Here is a 22218-nt window from a genome sequence, read left to right on the forward strand (position 1 = left end):
CTGCACCTCCTATTTCACCAAAGTTACAAGCAGCTCCAAGTGACCCTACCTATTCCAAAACCTCCAGTTTCCCTAACAAGTCTAGGATGTAGCTGTGCATAATCTATTAAATAAATTAAAACAATAAGTATGAGGGCAGCACAAAATAAGCCAAATTTAATATCTAAATAAACACCAGAGGCTACAGTATGGACTATATTAATCATTTTCATAGTTAAACATCCCACAAAGTACACAAATCCTGCCTATAGTTTTGCCAAGAGACTGCTAAGAGCAACCACTCAATTCCTTTTGCATTCCTGTTAAAAACAATTAACACAAGCCAAGGAAACAAAAAGATGGAAAATTATGTGCATGTATGTGTGCATGTACTTTTTTCTCTCTCTTTTGCAGCATACCAAGAGCAGTATTTGAGGTGCCACTTCTAAATTCCTACTTTAATGGTTGTTTTAAACTATCAAAAATGCCTTAGTTAGAAATCTCCTGTGCCTACTCTGAAGCTATGCAGGGAAACTATTTGGAGAGCTGGAAAACAATGTGTTTGATGTTTAAGTTTTAGCCAAAACAGAATAACCCTGACTGACCCAACCCACTCTGAAGTTGAAGTCCAGATGCTAGAAAATCTTGAGAAAAATGAAGTCAGATGGTTTTCATGCAGGAACCATGCCCAACCCACAACCAGGTCATATTTCTAAGCTGTTTGAGGACAGAACACATGTACAGCATTGTCAAGAAGTGATCAAAACCTGTACAATCAATACGGACAGTTCAATACACTCAAAGGTATTCATACGTACCTATACTGGAGGTATAATCGGTGGCTCCAAAGATCAACTCTGGTGCCCTGTAGTACCGAGAGCAGATGTAAGAGACATTAGGCTCTCCACGAACCAGCTGTTTTGCACTAAGGAGGAAGCAAAATAGATAACTTTCAGTGATTTCCATCTTATTTCTATTTCTCACTCATTTCCAAACTCCAGAATCTTGTTTTCTACCACACAGATGTAAAATACAAACTCTACTTAGTGTTAATCCATCAAACAGCTACCTCATGAGGTCACAGTGGACATGTCAAAGATATTTTGAGTACAATCCAGCAGAAAAACAGGTCCAGAGCTTTCACTGCCAGTAGCATATACAAAACAAATTTGCTGGGTATAAAGGTTTTTTAGCATAGGACTGTCCAACTTAAGAGCAGCTGTTGGGGGGGGCACATGCCACATGGGTTCCCTGGGAACCCCACTGTGCAAGACCCATCTCGCCACCATGTGGGCAGTGATAACCTGCACTCCCTGTGGTGTGGGCAGCATAAGCCTCCCCTTCAGCATTGCCATGCAGTCAGCAAGCTCACCAGGCTCCTCCTGCTATGCTGCTCTGCCCAGAAACCCCAGCCACCACAGCAGCAGGCACAACGGGCAGGAGCAGCAGCTGGGCAGGAGCTGTGGGCTTCACAATAACCCCTTGTGGGCCAGATGACCCTGATTTAGGGACACATTTATACTCCCTGAGAGGGAATATAGCCCCTTCTAATTTAGTCAGAAGGTAAAAGGTAAGGTAGATATGAATCCTTCAAATGTCTGTTTTAGTTTTTAAAAGCCCCTTCTCCTCACTAAACAAAACCCAAATACCTTCTTTATTCACTCATACCAGAATCCCTCTGCTACCTTCAGAAGGCCCAATACACAATAAGAGGGATATGGTGAGAAAGAAGGGTGCTTGGAGAGAGTAGGCACCTGGCTGGGCTCTGCCCTTTTTAGCATTAAGGCTAGAATTCTATTTACTGAATTCTATTTACTGAACTGCCTAAATGGCAGTTTTCTAGCTGCGTACCAGGGTGTTTTTGGCTCTGCCTCTACATCGTGAACATGAAAGTACATACGCGTAAATTGTAACATAATATGAAAGTGCCACATGTTCAGCAATTGATGGCCTAATAAAATGGCAAACCACACACAAAGATGCTCCACATTTAATGTAGAATATTTTTGTGCCTGGTGTGTACTACACCTTAAACTGAATGTGTAGCATTTGCCCCAGATCCAGAGCTTCCCTGGGGCCCAGATAGAGACTCAGGGCCTCCCCAACTTGATCCGAGGCAAGGACACAGCCCTCTCCACCCCCATCACCTTCCCCATTCACAGGACTGGGCTGGGGATAAGTCCAGGGTCCAGAACAAAGTCACCCCTTCCCAATACCCAGGATCAGGCAGGGGACAGCCCCAGGTTTCATGTTGATCCCAGCCATTGCATGATTAGGACCAGAGGAATTTTATGCCCCTTCCCAAACATTGTGTATTGTGGCATGCAGATCTGGCATTGCAGGATGAATGATATTTGGGATGAAACAAAATTCCTCTACTCTGATCCAAAATGCACCATTGTGTTAACGTTCGTCACAGGCCTACGTCTGAGGGGAGGAGAGGAGGAAAGGAGGCCTCCTATTTTTAAGCTGCCTCCCCTGAGCATTCAAGAGATGGATATATGTGGAGCCAGGAGGATAAGAACAAGCTGTTGGGTACATCTCAGTGACAGGCTGCTTCTCTGGGATGGTGCAGGTCCTGGACCCTTTGCTTCTGAGGGGGCAGAAATTTCCACTCTGCATTCCCCTCAATCCTTCTTATCCAATGACTATTAAAATATGAGGGGCAGTGGCTCAGCTTCAAAATAATGCCAGAGAGGAGCAGGATAATGTCTGACCTGTTACACAGTGGGGGTTGAGTTATATGATGGGAAATCAGAGAGAGGTTTAAACTTCTTCTAGGCAAAGGTGGCCTGGCTGTCCCATTTCCTGGGCAAGTGCGCTAACCACACAGAGCTACTGGGATTAAAATACAGTGGGGGGGGGGGCACTGCTAATGATGGGTTTCTGACAAGATACGTGTTTGACTTGTATGCATTTACATGTCCAGAACGGGAGTAAGCCTGTAACAGAATACCTGCCCCTAGCCAGTGTGTTGCCTGAAGTACATGCTCATGCATTTACACATCCATAGAACAGAGTCACTACCTGTGTGTAAGTGCCAAAAGCGTTACCTATGTGGCTAGAAAGTTGCCATGTACATGCACAAAAGGAAACAGAATTCTGCACTAGCGCTCAGCCTACACAGCACAATGCCTGCTACAATGGGGTCCCAATCTTCTACAGAACTGCCTCAGCAGTGGCAACTGTCACCTGGGGAAACCAACCCCACTAGAGCAAACCAAAAGGAATTCAGGAAGGTTCAACTGCAATGTGAGAAGATGAACACCCCTACCATATGTTATACTTACTACGTCAGCTTATATAGCTCGGTAAGATTTTACGGGGTAAGGAAGTGAAGTTGCTGCTTGAAGACCCAACACTTTGCAAGACAACGTTTCAGATAATTTACAACACTCAGCTGAAACAATTACAAAACAGAGATGCAGGGCAGAAAATTTTCTGTGAAAAATTTTCCAATGTTTTATTTTACCGCGGGACGTTTTCTATTTGTAAAAAGTCACTGTTTCATAAAATCAATTAGTAACAATTTGCCTCAATCTGATTCTGAAATGGAACTAATAAGTAGTGCAAATGATTCTACAGATAATGACAGTGAAACTGGAGGTGCCGCAATGACCTCAGTAGAAGTAGATGAGTGGACAACCATAGCATATCATGCAGAATTCTTTGGGTGTGCATGATATGTGTTTCAAGTTTTCAGTGCCGTTGTTTTTTTTTCTTAAATTTAAAAAAACAATGTAAGGGAAGTACATGGTATTGTGTATTGTCTTTGCATTTTTACAAGTATTCCAATAAAAATAATTTCTTTCCACATAAAGCTTTGAATTGGTTTGAATATAACATTTAAACCACATTAAGTGCATTGTGTTTAATTTTTTTCCTAATCAAATATTTCAGTTTAAATACTCGTGGCTATTGGGACATACAATTAACATGGGGGTACTTTTTAGTTTTGTTTACTAAATATAAGTCAAATAAGTCAGATCACGCTCTATTTAGAGCGCTGGAAAATTTTCCAATTCAAAATTTTCCAGAAAACCCACATCTCTGATTACAAATGAACACAGCTGAACTGTCTCCAGCATCTTTTTGCACAGCACAACCATAAGTCAAACCAAGCAGTAGTGAAACGAACTCAGATCCAAAAATGGATCATCTCACATGGCAGTATACCAAACTAGTATTACCAGTATGGTGTCTCTATAGCCATCCTTACATGGATGAGACCAAACATTTATATTTTGAGATAACGGGGATTTGAAATAATTTTCTATGTAGAAACTTTCTCTCCTGAAAATGGATTTTAGTGAAGCCTGAAACATTTTACTGAATAGTGACATTTGCATACTCGTCATGGATGGCATTCTAGAGTTTTGACTTTTTGTATTTTCTTTCTCCCTGCCAACCCATCCCTCAGTTCTCCCTGTACTGATTGTTTCATGTCTCTTCCAGAAACTTCTTGCTATATGAACACTCCTCACAGTTAATCTTGGGCTAGCATGCACTTCAGGGTTGTCTGTTAGCCCAGAACCAATGTACTGACTTTACCTGCATGGTTCTAGAGTATTTTGCTATTAAATTACAATTATTGGTTAGTTTTGGGTAGGATCTAATAAACAGACTTGGATAACTTCAATTTTTAAAACAGCATTTCCCTAGATTTGCCTTGAAGTTCACCATTGTTTTCTGCTCTGGAGTTAGAATCACATATTGTTATCTTTTAAAGAGAAGTTCATGTCTTATGAATAACCTTTTTGGGTTGGATTGTCATCATTAAAAAGCACTGCAGAATCAAGAGCTGGAGACCTGGCACTATGGAAGCAAACACATTTCTTGCTCAACTACACTGACAAGCATCCCATTCCCAGCATTTTTGGGTCTCCTCACCTCCACATTTACCTTATCTAGAATCCTTAAATGTTCCCATTGGGCATCATACAGAACTAAATATCAGTTAAAAGTTTACATCAAAATTGCTTCTTTGTATTAACCTGTATTTCAAACTGTAGAGTCATTTGCTTTATTTCAAGTTTCCTGTTCCAAATGCAGAGGATTCTTGAATGCCACATGTAAAGGTATGGATCACCCTCTGATATTCCAGCTTACTATAGTCAAGCTACTTCACTGATAGCCACTCTGATGACCTCTCACAATACCCTCCAACTTATTTTGGTCATCTAAAGTTCTAGGGCGTTCTCAGGAAAGGACTCCACCAGAAAGGAAGCAGCTTTCTGATCCTGCTTTGATTTTCAGAATTGCTATGTTAAACAATCTTGCTCAAGTCAAGAAATGGCTGGTTAGCTTTTTAACTGATACAAGGTACCTAGTGATAGTTCTGTTCCACAGATAAAGAAAGCCATGTGCCACGATAGATATGGATTTAGATATGTACCACAAAAATGTCTGATAAACTCCTGTCTTCTGCTGAGGCGTTCAACATTTTATGGGGGCTGGTATACATATGTGCAAATGAGACAGATCCAGGGGGTACTTTATAGCACTATGCTACACCAACCATCACTCAGTAATCAAATCTGTCCCTACCTGTTCTTCTCTAGCTTCATTGTTTTTCATATAGGAAAAAAAATGTATTTGTATATCTGCACAATTCCTGGTTTTGGTCTCGTGAAGTCTACTACTTTCTGAAACTTCTTGCAACACTTTTTCCTCTGTAAATTATTTATATAATAGCTAAAAAATGGAGATTATAAAGTTTTGGAAGAGAATTTTAAACACATTTGGAACATAAAGAGACAAATTTACCTTCCAAAGTCACAGAGTTTTAGAACAGCTGTATCAGGGTCCAGCAAGAGGTTCTGTGGTTTTATATCCCGATGGCAGATTCCAAAGGAATGGATATAGGCTAAACTCCGGAACAGCTGATACATGTACAACTGAAACACAACACAGACACGTTATATAATATGTACAATTTCCTAATCACAAAAACAAGAGGGGGTGGATGGCAGGTGAGATTATCATACTAACAACCCTATAAAGAAAACCACAGCCAATTCTGCAATTCACTGATTTTTTTTTTTTAAAGTACATAAAATAACAAGACAGAATTTAAAGCAATATGTTCAAGGTGGGTAAGAGACAGGAGCTGACCTACATTAATTCCCTCCCACGCAACCCCAACGCTTCTATCTGTTAAAGTCAGTTAATTTATTGTGTATTTCTTACTCCTTTAAATCTTTTATTCCTAAAGAAAAATTCAATGACAGCAGTTCAGCAATCAGAGCTAACTCTACAAAGAATGAAAGCAGTCTTAGAAACAACACAGTACAGAAAGGTACTTCAGTTTTAGGATTTTCCAATCCTACCTATCATACATGGAAAGGGCATCACCACAAACTTTATTAGAACCCAGAGGTTGCTATATGGTGCCAATACCACAACCACCCTAGCCAAGTTACTAGAACTGGATGCCTCAGCTGGTTGTCCTGCCTGGGATGCTCTTCCAAACACATCCAGATAGACTAGTGAGCTTCAATGTTTCAAAATAGCCCCAAAGACTTTGCTTCCCAGTAGTGGAGCTAAGTACTGTGGAATAAGCGCTGCAGTATCATAGAATTACAGAATCATAGAAAATGAGGGCTGGAAGGGACCTCAGGACATCATCTAGTCCAGCCCCCTGCTCAAAGCAGGACCATCCCCAACTAGATCACCCCAGCCAAAGTTTTGTCTACCTGGGTCTTAAAAAACCTCCAAAGATGGAGATTCCACTACCTCTCTGGGTAACCTGTTCCAGTGTTTTACTACCCTCCTTATGAGAAAAGTTTCTTAATATCTACCCTAAACTTCCCTTGTTACATTTTGAGACCATTGCTCCGTGTTCTGACATCTGTAACCACTGAGCACAGTCCAGCTCCATCCTCTTTGGAACTCTCCTTCAGGTAGTTAAAGGCAGCTATTAAATCCCCTCAGTCTTCTCTTCTACAGACTAAATAAGCCCAGTTCCCTCATTCTCTCATCCCAAGTCATGTGCCCCTGCCCCCGAATCATTTTCATTGCCCTCTGCTGGACTCTCTAATTTGTCCACATCCTTTCTGTAGTGGGGGATCCCAAAACTGGAAGCAGTACTCCAGATGTGGCCTCACCACTGCTGAACAGAGGGGAAGAATCACTTCCCTTGATCTGCTGGCAACACTCCTACCAATGCAGCCCAGTATGCTGTTAGTGCTTCCTGGGTAACAAGGGCACACTGCTGGCTCATATTTGGTTCCAGAATGCACCGATGCAGTTGCAGCTGTAGGGTGCATAGTGTGAGTGCCAACATGTTTCTGTCAAAAGTCAGCTTACTGAGTAGCAGCACTGGGCCACTGAAAAACTAAGGAAGGGAAGAGAGACTATTCTATGCCATAAGCATCCCGCAGTAATTGTGCTGCTTTGGGCACGAACACCCAAAGGGGATGCTGTAAGTATCAACCCCATGCAGGCAATTTTTGGAGAAATATTTCATTTGGACACCATTAAACAACCTTGTGCGCATCCTTAAGTTTTTTATTCATTAGAAATGATCACGGCGTTACAATATTTGCAAACTGAAGTTTCCTCTTCTGTAACCAGCCTCCTCCTGCCTTCCACTGCTTCACTCAGTGATGCCAAAACTGATACAACAGTAATGAATCATATGCACCAAACTGACACCTCTGACTGAGTATGGCAGGAACAAGAGATACTGCTCGTTTCTTCCTACATGCATGCATCCCAGTGATCGGTGGCAGTTTAAAAATAAGGCAATTCCAGAAAGTTTAAATCAGGAACAGTACTTTACAAAAATCCTCAAAATCTCCATGGATGGAACTTGGCATACTGACTGAAAACATCACTGTAAGGGGAAAAAAAAAAAAGTAGAAGGGTGCAGACAGTGCTGCTGTCAAGGTTCTGTTTGAATTCCATGGCTTTTAAATATTTTTAGTTGCCATTAGCACACAGAAGAATGTTTATACTTGCTGATAAAAGTATAAGACTCCTTGATCTGAGATGGAAGCAGCCATTTCTGGGAATGTGCAGAATAAAAAAGCAGAGGGCTGGTATGGCAGTGGACATTTTTTCAATTTAGCAGTGATCGTTCACTGGGCTAGCAATTTGGACATCATAAAAAAAATCTGTCAGAAACAGGGCTATTTTATCTTTTTGTTTTCAGGCTTTCTGTGACAAGCCCAATTTTAGGCGCTCAGAACCTAAGACTGAGAAGGTTTTAAAATCTCCATCGCCTCCTCCCCAGTGATTCCCTTCCTATGCCCATACCCATGCCCCATTCTCCGTCTATAACTATTTACTGTGCGCTGTGCAAGCTATTTGCCTGCTAAGAGAGAGGGGAAGAATAAAACCTTCCAAATTTGGCAGTTCATATTAGCAGTGTAATGATGGGATTATCCATTAGGGCTAGAACAGACAGTATTACAAATTTTAGTGAAAGTTGATTTTAAGGCCAAAACAGATTAGAGAGAGAATTGATTTTTAGAGCTGAAATGGAAAGTATTTACAGACAAACAGATGAGAAATGGTCAGTTTGGGAACAGTAACTGATGCGATCCATGGGAAAAAAAATGGACCAGATGGAATATCTGAAACCAGTAACATTTCAAAAGTAAACCTGAAGAAATCATCAATTTAAGGAATGAAAATAATGACCAATGAGGGATTTTAGGAATGAGATGGACAAGATATTGTGAATTTCAAGACCAGAACTGCTGAGAGATCAAAAGCATCATCAAAACAGGTAGAATGGGACAAAGCTGACAAAGACTTCAGGGCTTAAATAGTTTTAAAATTGTCATTTTGTAAATGAAAACAATAGAGGCTCATCAATTTGGGGGGCTGAAACTGACAAGTTTCTCCAGGGAAGATCATCAATTTGGGGAATGAAACCAAAGAGGTTTCAGAGCGAAAAACTGTTAAAAGCTTGTAAAATTCAGAGACAGAAACTGTTGATATTGTGGGGCAAACCTAGCAGTGTCACAATTTCAGGGCAAAAGTGGGGAAATATCAAGTCAGAAACTGATGATGAATCATTGAGTTCAGGGCATAGACTGATAGGTCATCAAATCTGGGGGTAAAACCTGGAAGGAGACTGTCAATTTCCAGGGTAGATGCTGATGCACTTTGGTAGCAAAACTGATGAGATTCTTCAATTCTCAGAGAAAAACTGATTACAGTTCTGTATAACTTAGAGGCAAGACGGGGTAGATTTTGAAACAAAAAACTGATAAAGGGTTACCAATTTCAGGGCAAAAGGGACAGGAGTTCAGGCAAAGGAACTGACAAAGGCCTGTCAGTTTAGGGGTAAATTTCACCTTCACAAGAGTTCATCAATGTTAGGGACAAACTGACAAGAATTAGTGTCAGGATCCACTGATGGGTCACTAATTTCACAGGGGCAACAATTAATGAGATTTTTAAGGTGGAAACTGAAAAGGCTTGTAAATTTCAGGGCTGAAACTGACAATGGCCTGTCTCTTTCAAGGGCAAAGCTTGTGAGGAGTCATCAATTTCAGCAGCAAAACATGAAATTTCAGGACAGAAACTGAGGAACGGTCATCAATTTCTAGGGCAACATTGGCAAATACCTGCCACTTTCAGGGGCAAAACAGATGAGATTGCAGGACAGAAACTGAAAAAGCTCATCAATTTCAGAGGTGTCAATGGCAACCTGTCATTAGTTTCAGGGGTGACTGACAATTTACCAAGAACTTCAGTATCAAAACTGGAAAGATTTCAGAGACGTATGCTGGTTATCTGTTTAAGGAGCAAAATAGATAAAGGTAGTGAGTATTCAGTGCAGAAATAAATGACAGGTCACCAATTCTGGGGGCCAGAACTGAAACATTGTCTTATATTACATGAAGAAACACTGATGCACACGCAGTGGAGCTGAAACTCAAAGAGGGAATCAGGTCATCTACTGTGTGGGGCCAAAAATGTCATGGGAAAGAGTGGCTTGTTTGGGCACAGAATTGATGTTTCACAGCAGAACTGGATGAAGGGTCAATCAATCTCTCTAGATGTCCATTTGGGGGAGGGGGGGACAGATCATGCTTAATGGCAGAAATTAACAAGTGATGGTCCATTTTGGGAGTGAAACTGATAATGGGTCAGCAATTTTAAGGGCCAAAATAACAAGGGGGTTTGATTTTCTGAGTAAAAATGGTGACAGTTCACTAATAGTGGCCTGCAACTGATCAAGTTTTCACGGCAGAATCAAAGGGTGGGGGGAGTTAATTTCAGGAAGGAAAGTGATGTAGTATCATCTATTTTGGGGAGAAACTGACATTTAAGACCAGAATCTGATGAAGAGAGAAAATTTCAGGGCAAAACTAACAAGCAGCTAGGAAATTTTGGAGCCAAAGTAATTAAGACTCCTCAAAAGTGAGGAGAAGGGGACAGGGCTACAGGGGCCAAAGTGTGGCAATCGGTCATCAATTCTGGTAGAAAACTCATGAACTTTCAGGAAAGGAGAAAAACAGATGAAGGGTCAACAATATTGGGAGTAACGCTAATGAAGAACCGCCGATGGGGGGGGAAGAGTGGCAAAGGGAAAAATGGAGTGATTTAAATGGGGGTAGAGTGTGAAACTGGCAAACTTCTGATACAGAAGCAAATGAAGGGTCATCAGTTCCAGGAGCAAAAACTTGAGCATTTATCCTGTTAGTGAGGGTCAGACACTGATGCAGTCTTATACTTCATAGCCAAAGCCAACAAGGTTTCCAAGCAGACAGAAGTGTGTGTTACCAAATTTGGGGGTACAGAAGACTGCCAGAGTTGCCAATTACAGGAGGAAAGAAGGACAGAAATTGAAAAGGGATGGTCTACGTCAGGACTGAAACTGGCAAACAGTCACCAATTTTAGGATCTTCAACTAGTAGGGAAACTCCTGACAGGTCCTCACCTTTGGTGGTCAAATCGATAAGCAGAGATCCGGACTTTCTGTTTGCCACAGAAAACACAGGAAAAAATGTGGGAAACCATGGGTTTCTCCTTGCAGCCTGCAAGGAGCTGCTTGGGGCTGGGAGGAGTGGCCAGAGGAGGGTGGGAAGCAACTGGAGGCAAGGGGTGCTGCGTGTGCGCACACACGTGGCAGGCATACAGCGAGGCAGGGTGGTGGAAGCACCTCTGACAGCTGGATACAGGTAAGTCTATGGTGCCTGCTGGCACTGGGGGAAGGTGTCCACGCACTGGGGCTGTGGCAGGGGGGATCTGAGGCAGTGCTTGGCTCCACGCTGCTGCCGGTAGGGCCCACCAGGGGGCGGAAGGGGTGGAGGGAAGGGAGCAGGGGTGGGCCCTTTGCAGATGACAGGTAGCTGCATAGCTGGGCTGGCAGCACTGGGTGCAGTACCCATGCTCTTAGAGGCAGGGATAAGGGCAGCTGGGAGACGTTCCCCAAAGCAGGGGGTTGGAGAGAGTAAGGGGCAATGGCATGGGCAGGGCACTGACACACCAGGGCTGCTTAGCACCACAAACCAGCTGGGCCCACATCCTGGCAAGTGAAGGGGGCAGGTGGTGGCTCTGATTTTCCATGGAAAAAACATATAAAATGCCAAAATATATAGGTATTTAAAAGTTATTTTATTACAATGATTGAGGCACTGGTAGGCTTCCAAATTGCTTTAAAATTGTAAATATACCAATTAAGCATTGTGTTCAACTGATATGTCTATCTATTTCAACCACAGAATTTTGGACTTTTATAACAGAATTTGAGATTTTTAAACAGAGAAGTCCAGGATCCCTGCTGATAAGTCTTCACAGAAGAAAGAGGCCAAGGATGATCAATTTCAGGCAGAAACTATCCAAGTAATCAATTGGGAGGAAAATGTAACCATTTCAGCACAGAATCAGGAGGGGTGGTCACATTTCAGAACTTAATCAGAGTGGTCAATTGGGGAGGGAGCAAAGCAGGTGAGGACTCATCTTGGGGCATCTGAGAAACCAACAAGGAAGCACCTATTTATAAATGGAGGAATTAAAGAGGGTTACTTCATCAGTTAACAAGGAGGGAGGGATCATCATTTTTGGCAGTGAAAACAAGAAGATAATTAAAGTGGGGACAAAATCTTATGAGAGGCATCTAATTCCAGGGCAAAACTTGATAGAGGCACTCAATTTGAGTGGAAAATCTAGCAAGGGCTTGTTGGCTTTAGGGATTAAACCAATTTGATTGCAGGACAGGGTACTGATGATGAGTAGATTGTTTCTGAGGTCAAACCATGAAAGTCTCATCATTTTGGGGGATGGGGCCAAAAAACTAGCATTCATGTATTTGAAAAACAGAAGGTAATATATATTAATCAGTTACAGGGCAAAATCCTATGTGAAAGTAACGAGATCTCAGGACAGAAACTTAGGACAGTGTCCACAAATTTTGGGACAGAATTAATGAGAGTTCATCTTTCTCAGAGGCAGAACCTGATGGAAAAGTCCATTTCGGAGAAACTGATGAGGGATAAACAAATGTTGGGCAAAACTGATTATGTTCCAGGGAAGAAACTGATGCACCATCTTCTCATTCATAGGCAAAACTGAGAAAGGGCTGTTTTTTTCGTGGGCAAAGTGAAGACTTGTCCTCAAATCTGTGGTTGGAATTGACAACATTTCAGGACAGAAACTGACATGAAACTAAAATTCAGAATGAAACTGGCAAGGGAACAAGACAATCAATTCTGGGGAAGGGGAGGGGCTAAAACTGACACACTGTTGTCAACTCTTGAGGAGACTCTGGTAATGTTTTTGAGCAGAATCTCATGAAAGATCACCACTATTGGGTATAAAAGCGGTGAGATTCTAAGTGCAAAAAAACTGATACGTTTTGAGGCCAGAAACTGATAAGAGCTTGTCAGTTTCAGAGCAGATGCTGATAAGCAGCTGACAATCTCTGGAGCTAAAAAAAACTCCAAACCTCACAAGGGGTGGTTTTCACCAATAAGGGGATTTATAAATCCTTTATGCTTCAAAATGTCTAATGACATCAGATACAAATAGCTGGGGAAATTTCAGAGAGAATTTCAAGAATTCTTACCTCAGCCCAAATACACTGATTTATCCAACAGAACTTTGGGGCTGAGTTACCATCATTTCCCTGAGAATACAAGTCTTCACTACAGCACAGGCTAGTGTTGAAACTTAGCTCTTAAAAGTTCATGCAAGTGCAATTAGGCTGGAACAATTTCCTCTTGTAATAATTTCTTTTTATAGGTTTCATTGTCTTGAAATAAAAGCTTACTTACTCTTTAATCAACACCCAAAGTTTAGCGTGAGAATTTAAAGTTCAGGTTGGGAAAAAATTATAACAATTAGAAAAGTTTTAATATAGCAAACTTGCCATTTCAATGTAATTAGGACAGAAGACAGCATATGTTTATCCGTCAGGTTCTGGGCACTAAGCTAAACCTGTATAAAGAACACAAGGGGCAGCACTAGTGTTTCACTTGCATTCTGAACAAGGTGTAAGGAAAGCCACTAACTAGATTCATGGGAGAATCCGATGTTTCACAGTAACCAAAATTTCATTATATGATATTAAGCTTGTGCAAATCCTTAGGGATGAAATAGTGAAGACATCTAAAAGTCAGTTTTACAGTAGTCTGTAAACTATGTGGTACAACAGGGAATTCTCACAAGTGCCAAGACTCGTTACAAATTATTTCCTTGGTCATACTGGTGCAGCTCTATTAGCCTAGCCACCCTTCCAGGGAGTTGATAAGACAACAAGTTTCCTCTGGGGCAATACATCCAACACACAAGTTCAGTGCACAAGAGCAAAAAATTCATCTTCCAGTTCTACTAAAGAGATGCCCAACTTTTCTTACTTGGCCCTTGCCAGTCATCCTCCCTTTCTCCTGGCAGAATAATATTCCCCCTCCCTCTCCACTTTTAGTCCCAAGCTTTTGTACCATAGTGTTTGCACCAGAGAAAGACACAAGAAGGTTGCTAGCCTAACTACTGTCAGTTTTTCCTAGTACTGTGGGTAATTTTTGACAGACCCTTTTTTTTTTTTTTTTAAATGGGGGCTGGGAGGAAGAGGGGAAGTTGGAAAGTTCTTTCTGCAGCTCTAGTTTTTACCCAGTCTTCTAATTTAAAGCACTTAGCCATTCACTTTAATTTTCCCTTGTCTGAAGCTGCACAAGCTTCAAGGAACATGTGACAAACCTGCAGCAAGCCCCTTGCCTTTCTTCTTTATTTTGGGACAGAGGTATCCAGAAACAACATAATGTCTGTGATGACCTTCCTCATCTAACCACCACATTTCTGGATCATTTTGCTTACCTTGACATAGATCATAGGGAGTGTCTGTTTGGCCCGACTATAATGTCTGGCAACTCTGTATACTGTTTCAGGAACATAGTCCAGCACCAAGTTGAGGTACACCTCATCTTTCTGAAAGACAGCACAGAAAAATAATGCCAAGTAAGTTAGATGCATGAAAACAAAAGCATAGCATTCAAAGCAGCTGGCAGCTTTTGGTGCATCTATATAGAATAAGAATGTGCAGTTTGGGGGGGTTTTTCCCTGCCTTTTTTTTTTTTTTAAATAAAGAGCATGTCCACACTGGGAAAACACAGTATGTGAGCAAATTTTAACTAGTGCAACACTAAAAATGATTGATACACTAGGTGTTATGTTTATCATCGTAACAAGTCGAAGTCAAACAGATTAGACATGTTTTCAAACCCATGGCATTTTCCCAGCACACAAATGACAAAAGAGGTCAATGACCACTTTGTCCATTCCTAGCTCCAGAAGAGGGGTTTTGAAGGAATATCTTCACACTCACAATCTCACAGCCCACTTAATTTAACAAGACTTGCTAACTATGTTCCAAGGCTTTACCCATGCAATTACATACTGACACAAAGGTTAAAATGAACCCAACATATTGAGAAAAACAACTCACTGAAGTAACACTGTTAAAGAATTCTGCTGCTTTTAAATATATTGGAGATTAAAGGGGCTGTATTTTCCTTTTAAAACTCAGTACAAAAACCTATATCGAATAAAATTTGGTAAGTTGAAAGCAAGGTTTCAAATGTGATTTTAGTTCATTTAAAATGTTAAACACTCTCAACCTAAATCCAAGTGTCTAGTTGAAGCAGAAGAGGGATGAAAATTTGTAACACCACAAAAACAGGTCTCAATTTTTGCTTCTTCCTGCCATTTGCAAAGATATTTCTGCAAAGAGAACATAAATGCCACAGGAAACTCTTCAAATACACAGAGCCTAAGTTCACTTGGGAAAGTGGACCCAGAAAAGGCATACAGTATTTTGACACATCCTCCACCATTGCTATTCTAATATGTAGAATGTGGGGCACAAGCCCACTATACCAACCTGGAATAGCTATTTATGTTAGTCAAAAACTAAGTAATGCACCAAAGGAAAAGCAGAAAGCCTTTTCTGTGTTTGCTAAATAGAAATAAAGCAAAAGGCAACAGATTTTCCCAGCACTGAGGGCTCATCTGGTTGGGAGTGTAATGCAAAACCCCCAGGACTTCACAACTGTCCTCACTAGTGGGTGCTTTGGCTACACTTCTTAATTAGTATTTCCCAATCTGAAAGGAAAACCTCCACATGCATTTATCAAGAGTTATTTCATCACAATATTCCTTGCTTTAAACCACTGCAACTTAATTACCCAATTAGAGTGCACAAGCTGGTGGGCTACTTGCATAGTTCTCTGAATTATTTAAGCAGTCTCTCTTCTGTCTGAGCAAACAGCAGAGACCTCCAGTAAGCAAGGGAAAGATGGGGAAGTCTTGGACATCTGCTATATGTATACTTTATAGATGCGCGCAAAATATATGTAGAGAATTAGCTGCATATTCAAAAAAAACCCCCAGAGATTCGGAAGATTATTTTTCTCTGCCATTGCCTGAGAACAAAGACATGGACTTTGAGAGTGTCCCAAGAGCCAGAACCTCTTGACTTGTTACAAGACGGTGCAAAAGGATTTGTTTGCATTAGCCTTTCACCCACCACCACCCATAAAATATTCTCTCTGCTACTGGTTATGCTCTTATGCTCTACTGGTGGCAGTGCCAGCACAGAAAAGGTGCCAACTACCTCTCAGTTCATTCCCTACTGAAGCATTTATTTCAGCTCTGAGTGGTTACACAACATGAGCTGAAGAGCAACGGCCTCAGAAACCCTGCATATAGGAACATTTTCACCATCACCATCTCTTATGCTCTACCATTTCCTGTACCATCTCGGATACTAGATTGTGGGGTAGAGGGGTCATTTGTGGGGGAGACGGTGAAGGAACTTTTGAGGAATGTTCCCCGTCCTCCCACCGCATCATTGACGGGCATTTGGCTAGTATAATTATAAAATTCAGTGTCCTAGATATGAGGGTCTCACACTTGTACAGTAAGCAAGAGACTTCATTTTCATGAACCCAAATTGCAATCCTCTCAGTATATCTTTTGACTATTGCAGTACTTATTTATAGACGACCAGATGTATATCGCTATATGGAATACTTGCATCTTGGAGAATGAAAAGGTCATGCTGACAGCAAAGTACTCTCTATCATCAGGATTGATTATTTTTATTCAGAGAACTTAGAATTCCGGCATCAAAGAGCCTTAAATAAAAGGTGGCAAAAGTATACAAAGCAACAACTGAATTAAAAAAAAGGAAAGCTGACATTCCTATTTACCTCTGCACTGTACAAGAAAAAGCAGAGGTTAAGTACAAATTTAAAGGCAGGAGATTTAGAACCAACAGTTTTTTAACACAATATATAATTAACCTGCAGAATCGATGTGTAATTAGCCTGTTGAATTCACTGCCCACAGACAGCAAGAACTTTATGATATACTCTAGTTTAAAAATCTTTCATTTCATTCATGCTGTACTTTGGTTTAATGCCAAATTTTACTTTCTGTTCTCCTGTATGGGGGACTATTTCTAATGCACTACTATTGCTCCCCCTCCCCTTCTCTGACAGTACCAGCCAACTGCTTCCTTGCCCAAGCACTTTTTCCTTCCATCCCAGCAACTTCCTCTTGCTCTGGCAGCCTTTTTCAGCTGTCAAAGTGATCTCCATCTGCCTTTTATCCCTATGTTTCTGCAGTGAGGGAGCAGACCCCACTCCGCTGTTAAAATCTCAGTTCTCAAAAGCAGCACAGCACAACTGTAACAGTGTGAATTACATAATGCCACCCCACACCCCCCCCCCCTTTGCTCCCCAGGAACTGCAGCATGGTGAGCTGTATAAAATATACACTCTATCTGACATACAACCCTCTATGGCACCCCCATATACCACCTCTTGCTTGCTGAGTAACACTCACAATCGGAACAATTTTCTACATGTAGAGCTTTGGCGGCTTGCCATATAAATATGAAGGCACCCTTGAGGTACGAAGCCTTTTCATTTATATTTTTTTATGCAGGCAAATTCTCACTCCTAACACAACCACAAGCAACGGGCATCTCAAAAAAATGCTACTAATTTTTTTTCACCAAGTAAAGCTGACTTGACTGTTCTGACCTAACTCTCCTTGCTGGTACCATAGCGTGATTCTCACCCACTCACTGCACAGGTGTAATACTTTTCTCTATCCCTTCTCTGCACCTGGGCCAAAGAAAAATCTGAGAGTTTTCTAGTTTCCTCTGTTGGAAAAATGGCATAAAAGTAGGAAGCAGCCAGGCCCGTCAAGCAGATTCATTTCTCATTCATTCCCTAAGAAGTCAGAGAATTTCCTGTACTTGGAGGTGCATGCCATGAAGGAATCAGCTAGCTGAAAAGGTTTGCCAAATGAAGGCTATAACCTCAGGGCTGAGTGGTTTCTAGTAATTAACACCTCGACCTGACTTTACATCATCTGAAAGGCTTTAAATTATTCTTCAATCCTAGATAAACTATCCACACCTGCCTGACTCACTTCCAAACGGGCATTTATGATCCCTGGGTTGGGAACCACTAGAAAGGCAGCTCAGGTAAGTGCATATATTCATATTTTTCTGTCAGAGATGCAATACAGTCCAAAGCAGGGGGCACCACAGAACTGAAGATAGAAGGGTCAGAATGCACTTTTCTTTGGAGCTGTAATGAACCAGCTACACCAAAGATACTGGAGCTATGGGTTCCTTAAACGAGGGCACAGAGATGAGCATTTAAGCCTTCCTATATTGCCACTAGTGATCTGAGCATTTCTTCTTTAACCACAGTTCAGCTATTATCCTTTGTTTTGGTTAAAGACTGTGCCCTTGGCCATATGGCTCCACTGCATCTGAGCTATGGACTATGCACTTGTAATTGCTTCAAGTATTAAAGGCTTCACGTCTGCCACTAGGCAGATAATCCCTTGGAAGTGACATGCCAGACTGGCTCTAATACACCCACACGAGCCAGCAAAACAAAGAAAGGATGGCCTTGTTAATGTACTAGTCCATGATGCTCAAGAACTGACAACACGGGCAGAATCTTGCATCAGTTGGAAATGTTTCATATAAATAATGATTTAGTTCCACTACAAACCTCTCTGTAATGGGAGTGTGGGAAAGAGGAGGAGACAAAAGCCAAAGCATTTTAACAGCTCATTTTGTCATTCTCTTTGTGTCAGAAACCAGAGATGAAACCAGCCTCAGAGTGAGCACTCTGGCATCTGTGCTGCTCCTGCATTATTTAAATGCTGCCTGCATGAACAGCTAAGGAAACTGAAATGCTGCAGCTTGACACACTGAAGATACAGGGATGTCAAAAGCTAAGGCCTCCCTTCAAACTCACCTGTCCCTCAGTGTACAGAAAAAGCAAGTCACCCAGCTGATTTAATCACCCTCACTATGCCAATATCAGCCAACAGATACTAGGTAGTGTAGGGATGAGATACTTACACGCAGCTCTCCTGGGTCGATTTTGTATGGAACAAAGGTCAAATATTATTTCCCCATCCCTCATCCCACCTCTTCCCTCACGACAGGAGTGCATTAAAAATACTTAGCAATCAGAATAATGTAAATTAGGTAAGCTACACTGACACTATCCTAGCACTCCCGCTTCCTTTATGTATGGCAATTGTTGATCCTCTGGATCATGGTGTACATGCAAGAGGTCCACGAGAGGTTCACACCAAGACCTTCAGTGCATACACCTAGGCAAGAATATGGAGGAATGGATGCTGCCCTAGATCTATCATCCCCCTTTATCACAGAATTATAGAAAATTAGGTTTGGAAGGAACCCCAGGGGCACATCCAGACATGTGTAGACACTTGATTCCCTGGGGACAACTAGTAGCAGCGCACCTTGCACCACAGTTCCTTGTCCCCGGGGAATGCCTGTACCACATGTGGTTTGGCGTGCAGCTAGCTACCACAGGGGCAGTAGGGGAGGCTGGGACCAGCACTGTGCTGGTCCCAGTAGCCTTACGTGGGGTCCTGGGGGCCTCCTGGGGTTGCAGACATGGTTATCCTGCCACGTGGAGTCTGGCCAGCAGCTGAAGTGCGGCTCCAGGCAGCCCAGCTCCTTTTTTCAGCAGCACGTGCTGCCCAAGTGTGAGCTGCTTTGGTTCCCCCCCCGCCCAGGTTTTGTTTTTGACTGCTGGATATCTCAGGGTTAAAAAAACCCCACAGAAAAGAAAACAGCAGCGCATGCTCACGCAGCATGCCCTTGCAGCATAGAGAACACCAGACTGTGCAGCATGTGGCGCTACAAACATGTTTGCGGCACCACATACCACATGACTGTGCTTGTCTAGACACGCCCCAGGAGGGCATCTGATCTAACCCTCTGCTCAAAGCAGGGCCAGGATAAATTAGATCATCCCCGCCAAGGTTTTTGTCTACCCACGTCTTAAAAACCTCTAAAGATGAAGATTCCACAACATCTCTGGGTAGCCTGTTCCAGTGCTTTAATACCCTCCTAGTTTTTCCTAATATCCAACCTAAACTTTCCTTGCTGCAACCTGAGACCATTGCTCTTTGTTCTATAATCTAACACCACTGAGAACAACTGAGCTCAGGGGCGGGCAATTATTTCAGTTGGTGGGCCATTTAATGAGTTTTGGTGAACTATCAAGGGCTGCACACAAAATATTTCAGGAAGTATCATTTTAACAAGCTATAGATTAAAAAAATAAATCATATACTAAAAATCAATCATCTACTGTAACATATTTAAATTAATTTAAAAAAATTGTCCTGATTTATATTGAATAGTGCACATAGTGCCAGGCTGCAGCTTCTCTCCTGCTTGCAGTGACACAGCAGAGGCAGGAAGAGGAGGAGCTGTTGGAGGTGAGGGGAGCCAAGCAGTACCTGGGCAGCTGCAGCAGGAGCAGCCCTACCAGGAAGTTGTGCATGCTCACCAGGGCTAAGACGCTGCCATCAATGGATGTGGGCTGAACTGTTGTCTTGGCTGCCCCAGGCAGGGCTCAGCTCCATGTGGACTACCACGGGGGCAGCCATGGGCCTTATGCAATCAATTGGCGGGCCATAACCAGCCTGAAGGCCCGTATTTTGCCCACCCCTAGTCTAGCTCCATCCTCTCTGGAACCCCCTTTCAGGTAGTTGGAGGCTGCTTTAAATCTCCCCCCAGTCTTCTCTTCTCCAGACTAAATAAACCCAGTTTCTTCAGCCTCTCCTCACAGCAGGGATCCTGGTTTCCTTTGTTAAAAAAATCCAAAATTCTCCAATTAAAAACCCCCCAAAATGCACATTTTTCCACACCTGAAATGAAACGTCCCCCCCCCCCCCAGGTATCAGTTGACCACACTGTTTTATTGATATATTTGCAATTTTAAGCAATTTAGAACCCTACCAGTGCCTCACAATCATTATAATATAACAAACCCTAAATACCAGTATATTCTGGCATTTGATTTTGGTTTGTTATTTTAATCATAGAAAAATCAGCACTCCCCCTGTCCCCTGCGCTCACCAGGATGTAGGTCGAGCTGTGGCTGCCCCCCCGCTTTGTAGCTCTGAGCAGTCCTGGTATACTGGTGTCCTGCCCCTGCCCAGGTTGTTGCCCCTCACTCCCAAGCCACAGCCCCCCCGCAGCCCCTCACTCCTGACCCGCAGTACCCCATCCCCACCCATGCCCATAATCCCAACCTGCAGCCCCCAACTCCCTTAGCCCTGCTGGTGCCCCTCACTCCTGACCTGCAGCACCTCCCCCCTCCCCATCCTCACTGGTGCCCCTCACTTCTGAGCCACAGCTTCCTGCTCCCCCCACCCCCCAGCCCTGCTGGTGCCCCTCTTGGAAGTCATGCCTCACTTCTCTGCCCACTGCAGACCTGCCTATGCCAGGAAGAGGAAAACTTTGCAAGAGCCAGTCTTAGCAAGGCCAGGACTTGCATCACACCTGGCCACCTCAGAGAAGTGCATGGGCAGCAGCGTTATTCATCATCACCCCTTGTTCACCTTCCAATAAAGCCTTCCCGTCAGACGCTGACAGACATGGTGGGGGGGGGGGGAAGGAATGGCACTTTACCCAAAGGGGCAACATGCTAGTTGGACCCGGTTCTGCGGTGTCTATATAGATTGGGCACTTCAGCAGGGCTTTTTGGTGCTTTTCTCTCATAATTGATTCAATCAGCTCTTAAATAAAAATGGCAAAAAAGCCCCACTGAAGCGCACAAGCTATACAGATGCTGGGTGAGCCAGGTCAAACCAACAGGATGTCCCTTCTGCGCACGTGCTGTGCTTGGTGATGGGGGTGCACTGAGCTGAAAGTAAAGTGGTGGCAGTGCTAGGCAGGCTGGAGGGGTGGGGGACAGACAGCCTGGCAGCTGGGGGGAAGCAGACAGAGCACGTGCCCAGTGGGGGGAGCCTGCCAAAGTTGAGCCCAAGCCTCTAGGCTAGGGGGAGGGGGGAAGCAGGCATAGTACCTTTCAAGAAAAAGGCTTTGGGCCCGTTGTGCAGCCCTGTAACCTGCCAGACCCCTGCCACAGCTGCCACCTCTCCCAGCTAGAGCTCAGACAGCACACAGATCTGCAGCATGGCGTCCATGCCAAAGCCTGCCCTACACAGTGCCTGTCACTATCCCCGCCTGCTGTGGAGCCACGGTCATAGCCAGGAACTTTTAAGTATTTACTATACATACAAACAAGAAAACCAATACTGTAAGAGTTCCCAGCATCAAAATGACTAAAACACTACTCAGAAGGAAACTGAATAGCAGGCTCCACGCCTCTGAAGAAAACATGCCTAATATTACATCTTTCAGTCCAAAAAATCAGTTTTAACATTTCATCTGTACTGTGCCTTCTTTAAGACAACATC

The 22218-nt window shown here is 42.9% G+C and overlaps 1 protein-coding gene across 1 annotated transcript in view; it reads right to left on the minus strand.

Moving 5' to 3' along the window:
- GSK3B (glycogen synthase kinase 3 beta) overlaps positions 1-22218 on the minus strand; it is a 248043-nt gene that overhangs the window by 113416 nt on the left and 112409 nt on the right. Inside the window, exons 3-5 of the mRNA XM_019526670.1 lie at positions 14254-14364; positions 5746-5876; positions 798-904 (exon numbers count right to left, since the gene is read on the minus strand). Of these exons, the coding sequence (XP_019382215.1) occupies positions 798-904; positions 5746-5876; positions 14254-14364 (349 nt within the window). The remainder of the gene's footprint in view (positions 1-797; positions 905-5745; positions 5877-14253; positions 14365-22218) is intronic.

Source organism: Gavialis gangeticus, unplaced genomic scaffold, assembly GCF_001723915.1.
Source record: "Gavialis gangeticus isolate Ggan-Ray unplaced genomic scaffold, GavGan_comp1, whole genome shotgun sequence".
Classification (NCBI taxonomy): domain Eukaryota; kingdom Metazoa; phylum Chordata; order Crocodylia; family Gavialidae; genus Gavialis; species Gavialis gangeticus.